This window comes from Ylistrum balloti, unplaced genomic scaffold, assembly GCF_031769215.1.
Source record: "Ylistrum balloti isolate Yb309-2 unplaced genomic scaffold, AGI_CSIRO_Ybal_v1 Utg370618, whole genome shotgun sequence".
Lineage (NCBI taxonomy): Eukaryota > Metazoa > Mollusca > Bivalvia > Pectinida > Pectinidae > Ylistrum > Ylistrum balloti.
The window spans coordinates 283,569-295,839 of NW_026782379.1; the positions used below are offsets into that span (position 1 = coordinate 283,569).

The 12,271-nt window shown below is 36.5% G+C and overlaps 1 protein-coding gene across 1 annotated transcript; it reads left to right on the top strand.

Moving 5' to 3' along the window:
• The first annotated feature begins 8,045 nt into the window (after positions 1–8,045).
• Positions 8,046–12,026, top strand: LOC132557046 (uncharacterized protein K02A2.6-like). The gene has a single exon (XM_060221511.1). It carries the CDS (start codon positions 8,046–8,048, stop codon positions 12,024–12,026), a length of 3,981 nt encoding a protein of 1,326 aa, XP_060077494.1.
• The last annotated feature ends 245 nt before the right edge of the window (positions 12,027–12,271 follow it).

Here is a 12,271-nt window from a genome sequence, read left to right on the forward strand (position 1 = left end):
TTTATGTTTGTTCTACTTACTGTCCATGTAAATAGTATATAAATCAATACAAAATGTGTGATGATCTGTCCTTATCATGTTAATTAAGCATTCCCTAGATAAGATATATATTTTTAGAAATATTTACTGTATGTACAATTTTATGAATGCATGTTTTCTGTTGTGATATTCAATATATTTCAAAACATTCAGAGATGTTTTTCATATATAATTTCGCATCCACGAAAGTCCTGTATGAATGTCTTGATATAATGCAACTGTATGTATATTCTTGTGTTTGATGCAGATAATTTAAATGGAGTAAAAAACGAGTCCAGTTTAATCAAAATACATTTCCGTTATTATTTCAGTGTTAATAAAGTTTTGTAGGTAGTGCTTCTCATAATCCGTCTAATTCTCGTGCCAAAATTCCTAACGAATCGGTTACTAACATTCACATATTAGTGTTTTTATATTTTATCAGGATATTTTCTGTTATATGTCTCAATTCTAGTGTGGGAAATTCCCCTTTTTATGCGTACATCTGTTGCTGTATTGTACCTGTATACCATGACACTCTGTTACTGTACAGTTGCACTTTTTATATCTTTGTAGTTAAAACTAAATAAATGTAGTTTTACAAATAACGAGCGTACTTTTTCGTTTTCTTTGAAGTAGTGTCTAAAAAAAAAAGAAAAAAGTTAACATTTCAAAGAGAAAATGAAAGGACTTATATGATTTTATATGTTATTTTCATCCTGAAATTTATAATCCTGTCCTGTTTGCTAAAACTTTCCTATACCTTTATGTAATGTCCATAATATTTGTCAGAGGTATTTGTAGAATTGTACTTTTTTGTCATTGTTTTATAGAAAGAGATAGGTCTTGCAAAGATACAGATGTATAAAATTTAATCATATGAAAGATAAAGGATTGTGTTCAGTTATGTAAAAAGATTATAGAAGATGCACATCCTGATTTTTAAAATAAGTATTCTCGACAGCAAAATAGGTCAACTAACAGGTAATTCTAACTAAATATCCACAACCGGAATAAAATGCAGTGTTCCGGAAGGGCAAACGTCTCCAGTTTTATCGAAGTTGAACAAAAATAACTATCACTATTAACATCAATACATTTGGATCGTACTAGGAAATTTGTGTGTCCCAATGTGACTAGGATGGGTTTTATTCCATCGTCTCCTTCATTTCGTATCCTTGGAAACTTGCAACGAGATGTTTTCATCAGCTCTGGACATATGCATCTAAACTGAGAACAAGGTGTATTACCACAAGTAAATACCAGTTGATGAGATGTCTGTACACGACCGTGTCCTGTTATTGATATCTTGTATTTCCCGGTAATATTGATCTGAATATGTAAATTTCTTATTTAAAAACTACAAACCAATTCATGTGAACAGGAAGCTGGAGAGCTCTCTAAGATACCAAACGACAAGCTGATGAAGACGTTGGGACTGCTAATTCCCTAGAATCATAAATGATACACGAGTTGGTAATATAGATAAAGCTAAGCACATTCTTTAAATGCCCATAGTCGAAGTAAGCCTATATTATAATCTATCATTCTCGGTAAAAACGCATTAGCAGCTGTGAATTCATGTACAGTAACGGTAAAGTGCACAGCATAACGTTATGTCGTGTTGACCCCCAAAATAATACTTTTTTGTTATAGCTTATAAGAAAACAGCACTTTGCTAACAGATGACATTAAATTTTCAAAATGCAATATATGCATTCGTATGGACACGTACAAGAATGCAGATGATGTAAAGTGATAGGAATTTATAATTTACAATTATTAACTCGAAGTCGAAATAACCAGTGATACCGGTCATAGGCTGTTCTTAGGTACAGCACATGTCATATTTACATTTAAAAGTTCTAAATGAAACGGAAAAGTATTAAAACTGATATTGTAAAACAATGAATCAATGTTTCGTGTCTTAATGGTGCGAGTAGCTAAACGTGGATTAAATATACATGAACTTTATTTTGGTCCAAAAATGAACCAAGACAATCAAATACATGTTATATCTAAACGTTTTTAAAATTCAGAGAAACCGGGGGAAATGAAAAGAGTGCTTAAAGATATAATATTAAAAAACACTGAGGCTAGACATTTTCAGTAACACGTGTACACAACGTATGCTGCTGACGTCAAAAAGCACATTCGAGAGATAATGACCTTTATAATATTTTTTGTGATTTTGATATTTTGTAAGAGAAAACATAAGAAACCGTGTTCTATATTGTAATACGGTTTAAAAATGTGAAAATAGGTTTTATTGCCATTTAAACCATAGATTCCTCTTTTAAAACAATGGTTATCTTGACTGATCAGAGAAGTATAAAAAATCGCCCTTTGACGAAACCGTTGATGTTGAAATCGCATGTGATGTACGACCTATCCCTGGACGTGTAATTCCTAACACGTATATTATGTACTATTAATGGCTTTACCGTAATATGCAGGCGGCTCATTAACTAAACATACACATTACGGAAATATTTCCCATCTTCAGTCAGGTATCGATTTCCGTTTGTTTGCTTAGCAATAATTGTTTTCTGTAATTCCTATAATGCACGAACCGATACAATAAAATGAGATGAAAAAAATCCATTCAGTTGACAATGACAAGAGAGCTTTTATTTCATACATCGTCATAGCATTGTTATATATCTCGTGTATTGATAATATCAGCTTTGGATAGCTAACATAGAGTGTGTTTATTCCTATGATAGTAGAGTGTCATCATATTATAGCTTCTCTACTTATTTAAATGATCTTTAGATCTATTAATCACTATTTGTTTTACTCAATCATCCGTTGAATCATATTTCAGCTGTTACACATTAATTGATTTCTTCAAATATAGCTAAACCAGACATAATAAACTAAATTGCGTGTCATTGATGGTATATGAAGCCTCGCAGGATGTTTTATGGCATAATCGAAACTACTTTACAGCGGAAAGCTTTGAATACGAGATTCGTTTGAGTATAATCGAGTCTTGGAGAATCTTTTTTTGAAAAACCGATATCTGGAATTTGGCTTTACTAGAAGAACTTCAAGGTCAATTATCCTGTTAGGAATTACCGAGGCACTATGAAGAAAATCTACAGCGACATTTTTATATGTCTAGTTTGCATTATGACATGCCTTGTGACTGAAAACCGTGCCTTCAACGGTAAGTACAATATTATGTCATATATTAAAATCAACTAACTTTACCTTAAAACATATTCATGACAAACAACTGTCGTCTCAAGAGAATATGATTTTTCGGTGTCGTCTAAGTAAAGTTTTTTGACCAATCTAAAGTGTTCCGTCACGTCCGGGATAGTTTTGTATTTGTCTCATAATTACCATTGAGTTGAAGTTTATAACTATATTACAAGCTCAGGGCCTGTCAACGGAGTAGGAATATTGTAGGTAACGTAACAATATAAATCAAAGTACTGAAAGTACTGAGAGGCTAAACGTATTGAAAAATGTTCACAAATAACCGCAAAGCTATATTACTTTCCCCATACTCCTACACTTTGGAATGCAAAAATTACTAAAATAAGAGAACCAGAGGCTATTTTTCTTAATTTTAAGCGATTTTATATCTTCTTTAATTCTTATTTCAAATTTGACGACAATAATGTGAATAAATCAAAATAGGTAAAAAAAAATAAACAAAATACACACAACCATATATCTATCGCCAACAAGCCAAATGATTAATAGCTCTATGATGAAGTTGACTAAATGGTTAGACTTTTCTTCCAGTAATTATGTCTATAAAGGCATAGTTCTATGAGATTAAACCAGACTTCCATATATATACAAAATTTACAATATTTTCACTATAGCTATATATATATGCAAAATTTGACACGCTAAATGAATAAATATGTTCGGAAATACGTTTTAGTTAATTGATAATAATAAACATGAATATTTTGGGTTTTTATACGCGTTTTGTTTGAAGGAATATTTTCATTTCAAGGAACTTTGATACACATTAACAAACATTGAGAAATCAACACAATCAACCTTCATCAAATAAAACTAAAAGACAAAAAATATAAGTTATAACAAAGTCAGCATCATGATCAGTACAGTATTAAAAATGTATCATTCATAAATCACGAGCACCAAATGTACCTTGCCTACGAAGCGCAAACTTTTTATCTTCAAAAACTTGAAAAATTGTCGTGTCGGTGGATGTAAAAATCCTGAAAAAATGTCATATGGGCGGGTATGCGCCAGTCCAATTTTGTGACGTCTAATGAGGTAAAGTGATGTTATACATTAAGGCGATCTTGCCACAGCGACAAGGATTAAAGCAAAATTGATGTTTTGTTTGTAAGTTGTGTTTGTTTATAAGTGTTGTTAGTTGATAATTCAAACCAAGCCCCTAGACTAGCTTCTTATCATGGCGCCAACTCGCACGTACCATGTTCTGTACGCTAACGTCATGTCGAGAATTCCGTAAAATATATTGTTCAAAAATTATCAATAGTTCAACCACACTGTACTTCTTTTTTGAAATATATAGAAATCGTATTGTTATTAAAAAATAAACTAATTTTGGATGCTTTTAGAATAGCGATTTGAAATATCGCGGCATTATTTACGCAGAAAATTGCCGCTAGATGGCTCTAACTCTTTTCGATATTTCAGCCTATGAGAAGGTCAGGATCGGTAAATTTTGTCTGAAAGGCCGTCGCAATAGGCTATGCGTACTGACTACGTTTAGCCTAAAAACTGAAAAAAAATGCTCATGTACTCTTGGCATTCATATACCCATGAATGCCAAAAGAAAGTGAGTCCGAGGATGCTATTTTTATCTCACATCAAGGTTTACAGTTCACCTATCACATCCGGGGATGTTATCTTTATCTCACATCAAGGTTTACAGTTCATCCATCACATCCGGTGTTGTTTTTTTATATGTCACATCAAGGTTTACAGTTCACTCATCACATCCGGGGATGTTACTCATCACATATCAAGATTTACAGTTCACCTATCACATCCGGGGATGTTATCTTTATCTCACATCAAGGTTTACAGTTCATCCATCACATCCGGGGATGTGATCTTTATCTCACATCAAGGTTTACAGTTCACCCAACATATCTGGGGATGTTATTTATATGTCACATCAAGGTTTACAGTTCACCCATCACATCCGCGGATGTTATATTTGTCTCACAGCAAGGTCTACAGTTCACCCAACACATCCGGGGATGCTATTTTTATCTCACATCAAGGTTTACAGATCACCTATCACATCCGGGGATGTTATCTTTATCTCGCATCAAGGTTTACAGTTCACCCATCACATCCTTGGATGTTATAGCTCACATATCAAGGTTTACAGTTCACCCATCACATCCGGGGATGTTATTTTATCTCACATCAAGGTTTACAGTTCACCCATCACATCCGGGGATGTCATTTATATCTCACATATAGGTTTACAGTTCACCCATCACATCCGGGGATGTTACTTATCACATGTCAAGATTTACAGTTCACCTATCACATCCGGGGATGTGATCTTTATCTCACATAAAGGTTTACAGATCACCAATCACATCCGGGGATGTTATTCATATCTCACATCAAGGTTTACAGTTCACCAATCACATCCGCGGATGTTATATTTGTCTCACATCAAGGTTTACAGTTCACCCATCACATCCTGGGATGTTACTTATCACATATCAAGATTTACAGTTCACCTATCACATCCGGGGATGTGATCTTTATCTCGCATCAAGGTTTACAGTTCACGCATCACATCCGGGGATGTTATTTTTATCTCACATCAAGGTTTACAGTTCACCTATCACATCCGGGGATGTTATCTTTATCTCACATCAAGGTTTACAGTTCACTCATCACATCCTTGGATATTATAGCTCACATATCAAGGTTTACAGTTCACCCATCACATCCGGGGATGTTACTTATGACATATCAAGATTTACAGTTCACCCAACACATCCGCGGATGTTATTTATATCTCACATATCAAGGTTTACAGTTCACGCATCACATCCGGGGATGTTACTTATGACATATCAAGATTTACAGTTCACCCAACACATCCGCGGATGTTATTTATATCTCACATATCAAGGTTTACAGTTCACCTATCACATCCATGGGTATAGTTGATCTTTCACATCTGAAGATTAAGTTTGAATTTCTCGTTTAAAGTTTATAGGTGACCGATTTCATTATGATCTGTTTTTTACTTGTCACTTCCGGTTTTTAAGTTCATTTTCAACATCCGTCCGAGCAAGGAGACCCATCTTACTCCACATTCCCTTTTGTTGTTATCAAGTATGTCGAGATTTGTAATTTAATTAAAATTCTAAGAATCAAAGGTTTTTTTTCACAAGACTTCCTTAATAATTTTGCTCTAGTGTTTTATCTAATTCTAAATTTGTTTGGGAGGATGCTATTCTCTTGTGTGACTTTAATTCAAATATGTCTTTTTTACATCAACATTCAGTTGAAATTTAATAACAGCTTGCACATTCAAGAACGTTGTTAGATTGGAATAACTTTGTTTTATATAACAGATTCTTCGCTTGATAATGAGTACAGACTGAAGAGCTACTTGTTGTCACCTACTCGGTATAACCCTATTGTACGTCCGACACGAAACCACTCCGAGGCGCTAATCATCTCCGTCACATGGCGGTTCACAGGCCTGATAAAACTGGTGAGTGTTTATGTAATGAATGATACATTTCATGATAATTCATACTTATACGATTTGTAATTTTGAATAGTTTTAAGTTTTACATTTACATATATACTAATCCTCGTACAAATTTCATCAACATGACATTGAGTAAAGAAAGGCCAGTAAACAAGATATCACTTAAAAATTTTGTTTAAAAAAATCAACATGGCAAAATAATTAGTTATGCAAACACAAATTCCATAAAACTATGGCAAAATATGAAAACATGACCAAAAGAAAGATTCAAGGGAGACTGCAAAAAGTACAAGGAGAATAAGACCAGATGTTCCTTTATTGTGACATGAAACTATTTCCATTTAGATGGCACAGTATATCTCGGCTTTTAAGAATTGTTTTGAATTGTTCACGGGCTCATTGATAGTTCGTAATGTAAGCATGAAGAGAAACAAGTTATGATTTGCCAGCCTTGTGTCGGGTTTTTATCATTGTTATTATCAAAGTCATAAATCTCGATGCATTTATTGTGACTAAAACATCACAAACTATAATCAATTTGCATTCAAGCATACCAGAGGAAGAAAACAGTATTCAGTCGCCGACACTTTAAGTAGTATGGTTCCCGCGATGATGTATATAGTGAAATTCGGCACTTTTTTTATATATCCGTTATTTACTCTCCTGGTCAAACATAAAGATAGCGATATGAAATTATTATCTGTATTTCAAGTAGGAATAATGTACATTAAATTATTTGAATAAGTAAAACGATATTTTTCTTCGCATTTCTTCCACATATGTTACGCAGATTGAGCGAGATTCAACGTTATGTCATGCCGCCTCAACGACATTTGTAAGTACACAAAAATCTTAAATAATCATGTTTTCTGCAGATTATCTGTTAAGTAGTGTTTTAAAATCCCGCATGAATTTATGTGAATAACGTTATCGCGACAATACTTCTTCATCTTCATGACAGGTGACGACTTTCTGTTTACATATAAAAAGCATTATCAAAGTACTCTACAAATAGCATCAACATGTTTTGTTTCATACTAAACCCCCCCCCCCCCCCCTGTAGTGTTTAGATGTAGAGTAATGGGAAATAACTCTGATTGTCTTATGTGTGGAGTTATCGTTCTTGTGAAACATCCGGGCATTATTATTAAAACAGGCGGCCATTTGAACGAGACCAGTTTTGTGTGTTATGATTCAATTCGGGCTCTGATTCAATTCGACACGACAATCTGGCGACGAGGATATTGCGAATACGTTAGTAAATGTATCAAGAACTGGTGTATGTAAGAAATACGAACTGTCATTTGTGAAAATGTCTTCGATTGACCTGAATGGTATTGAGCCGTTCAACGCACATGGTGACCCAGGTCATTTACAGCAGGAATGGAAGCGATGGCTTCGTAGTTTCGATTTATTTGCCACTGGCAAGGGTGTAACAGACAAGAAACAGTTGAAAGCGTTATTACTACACTGTGCAGGTGTACCAGTTCAAGACATCTATTTCACGCTAACAGAGGCGGAGGGAGGTGATGAGTATGCTGTAGCGGTAGCCACACTGAGTAAACATTTTGAAACAAAAATAAACGTGCCATACGAACGGTATGTATTTCGGTCAATGTGTCAGGAAGACGAGTCTATCGAACAATTCATCACCAGACTCAGAAGACAAGCAGTTCTTTGTGAATTTGGGAACATTGAGGAACAAATAAGGGATCAAATAATAGAAAAATGTAAATCTCATAAACTTAGAACCAAATGTCTGGAAAAGGGGAAGGAATTGACACTTGATCAATTACGCACAATCGCGGCTACAATGGAAATGGCAGATGTCCAGGCTAAGAAAATGGAGTCTCCTCTAAGCTCAGTCAATCAGATAAACTTTGTGAAACAAAAGGACACAAAACGGTCAACAAGTAGTAGCACAAAGGCTTTATGTTTTCGATGTGGACGTGAAGGTCATTTCGCGAAAGATTCAGGCTGTCCAGCGAAAAACAAAAAGTGCAATAAGTGTGGTAAGATGGGGCATTTTCGTGCATGCTGTAAAACAAAGGAACCACGTTGCCTAAAGGCAGAGAGGTCAACATTGTCAAAGGTCAAAGGTAAAGTGAACTGTGTAGAGTCAGAGGCAGAGTATGCATTTAGTGTACAACACACAGATGCAGACAGACTTTCGTTCATGGTTGGTGGTCACAAAGTTGATATGGTTGTGGATAGTGGAGCGACAGTCAATATCATTGACAAGCCTACATGGGAGGACTTAAAGAAAAGAAAGATTGTGTGTCGTTCAGAGAAAACTGACAAACGGCTGTATTCATATGGAGCAGATAAACCTTTATCGTTACTTGGCAAATTTATTACTACGGTGTCTGTTGACGGAAGTGATGATGAAATTGAGGCTGCCTTTTATGTACTTGATGGCACAGGTTCGGCTTTATTAGGGAGGGCTACGGCAGTAGATCTCGGAGTGCTGAAAATTGGAGTCTACTCAGTCCATGATGATATATTGGATAAGTACAAGTCATGTTTTGGAGGAATTGGGAAGCTGAATGATTTCAAATTGAAGCTTCATATTGATCCATCTGTAAAACCGGTGGCACAACCTATGTATAGGATTCCTTACAGTCTACGAGAGAAAGTCGGTGCTAAACTTGATGAACTTGAGGATCAGGACATTATCGAGAAGGTGAATGACCCAACCCCGTGGGTTAGCCCGGTAATAGTTGTCCCAAAACCTAATGGCGATATCAGGATATGTGTGGATATGAGACAGGCTAATCAAGCTATAGTCCGTGAGAGACACCCAATACCCACTGTGGACGAGATACTGTACAATATGAATGGGAGTACAGTGTTCAGCAAATTAGATATGAAGTATGGATATCACCAGATAGAATTAGAAGATTCATCAAGGGAGATAACTACATTTGTGACGCTTCAAGGATTATACAGGTATAAGCGGCTGATGTTTGGTATCAGTTCAGCACCAGAGAAGTATCAACAAATCATATCACAGACATTTCATGATTGTGAAGGGGTTCAGAATATATCCGATGATATTGTGGTTCATGGCAGGGATAAACATGAACATGATCAAAGGCTAGAGAAAGCATTGTGTAGACTGCAGGAAAAGAACTTAACTCTGAACAAGGAGAAATGCGAGTGGGGAATGGACAAGATCACATTTATGGGTCATGTATTGTCAAAAAATGGAATCGCGCCGACATCCGATCGTTCAAAGGCCATTATTGAGGCTCAGAGGCCACAAAGTGAGGTGAGAAGCTTTTTAGGCATTGTCAACTTTAGTGCTCGCTATATTCCAAACTTGGCTACATTGTCTGAACCCTTGAGACGACTTACCAAGTCCAGTGTAAAGTTTTTGTGGGGACAGGAACAGGAGGATTGTTTTCGAGCATTAAAGGAAAGCCTTGTGAACGCAGATACATTGGGACATTTCCGATTAGACGCAACAAAAACACAACTTGTGACTGACGCGAGTGATGTAGGTTTAGGGGCTGTACTCGTTCAGGAATCTGAAGGCGAGACCAAAGTTATCAGCTATGCTAGTCGTACACTGACTGATGTTGAAAGAAGGTACTCAACCACAGAAAAGGAGGCCTTAGCAGTGGTTTGGGCATGTGGAAAGTTCCACATATACCTGTATGGCATTGATTTTGAGCTGGTGACAGACCACAAACCATTGGAAATACTGTATGGTCCAAAATCCAAACCTAACGCGCGTATTGAACGGTGGGTTATGAGACTGATGCCCTACAATTTTCGTATTAGGTATCAACCTGGTAAACAGAACATTGCTGACGCATTGTCGCGACTTGTGAAAAGGAAACACAGTGGTGTAACAGATCTACAAACAGAAACAGAGCATTATGTCAGAGCTGTGGCAGAGAGAAGCACCCCAAAAGCAATGACAACTCGTGAGGTGGAGGAAAAATCCAAGTCTGATCCCGAGCTAACACTGGTGAGAAAGGCTTTATCTGCAGACCAGTGGGAAAAGGAATGTGTAAAGTATTATGCGGTAAAAGATGAACTGTCCCAGATAGGGTACCTGCTGTTACGTGGAACACGATTGGTTATTCCAGCAGTGTTACGAACAGAATGTATTAAATTAGCTCACCAGGGACACCTTGGTATTGTCGCTACAAAGCAACAGCTACGAACTAAAGTGTGGTGGCCAACTTTAGATAAGGACGTAGAGGCTTATGTCAAGTCATGTCATGGCTGTCAAGTGGTAAGTTCATTGCCACGGCCCGAGCCCATATCGCCGACCCCTATGCCATCAGGACCATGGCAGGATCTCTCGATAGACCTGCTAGGACCTTTACCGCCAGGACACTACGTGTTTGTTGTAATAGACTATTACAGCAGATATTATGAAGTGGACATTACAAAGGATATATCTAGTGAAAGGATGATTGATGCACTTGAGAACATGTTTGCACGTTATGGACTTCCGGTATCGATTACATCAGATAACGGTCCTCAGTTTGTGTCGGCCTTGTTCGAGGAATTTCTATGTGATAATGGAATTCATCACAGACGTGTTACTCCGCTCCACCCAGCAGCAAATGGAGAGGTGGAACGACAGAACAGATCTATCATGAAACGAATACGTATTGCTCATGCTGAATCACGTGACTGGAAGAAAGATTTGATAACTTATCTTTTGGCATACAGGGGCACGCCCCATGCTGTAACAGGTGTTTCTCCAGCAGAGTTAATGTTTGGGCGTAAATTGAGGAATAAAGTACCTCAACTTGATGTTCATCGGAATGAAACCATCGAAGAAGGAGTTCGTGATAGAGACTGGTTTGCAAAAGTCAAAAACAAACTTTACATTGATGAAAAACGTGGTGCAAAAGAATCAGATCTAGTTGAAGGAGATCAGGTGTTAGTTAAACAGTCGAGGAACAATAAGCTAAGTTCTCCATTCAACCCAACTCCGTTTAAACTCCAAAGGAAAGTTGGAAATCAGTGTACTCTTGTTTCTCCTGAGGGAGTTGAGTATAAGCGTAACAGTACACATGTAAAAAAGTACGTTCAGAGTCCAGAGTCTCTGGTAGAGAGCAAATCTACAACTGCTATTTCTGAAAGTGAAAGTTTGACCATGTCTGACAACAATGTATCGAAGCAGGACAAAGCCGATGACGATGTCATGCATAGGTCTACTAATGATGGAATGGAATCAAACTTGTCACATCAGGTGGAGATCCCGCGATCAAGACCAGTGCGCGAGAAAACTAAGCCTAAGCGGTTTGATGATTTTGAAATGACATAACTTTGTGTGAAAGTGAAGTTTTGCATAGTTGGATTACAGTGACATTGTGATTCAAGTGTAGTTTAATTTTCAAGTCCTAAGTAAGGAATGTTTTACAGGAACTGAGTTTTAAATTTTAACAGTTAGTGTGTTACATGGACTTGAATACAGTGAAAATTTAGTATTCTCCATGAACTGTGTTAATTTGGAAATTTTGAGTTTAAATTTAAATTGATACAAGTTGTCTGATCATATCAAATAGAACT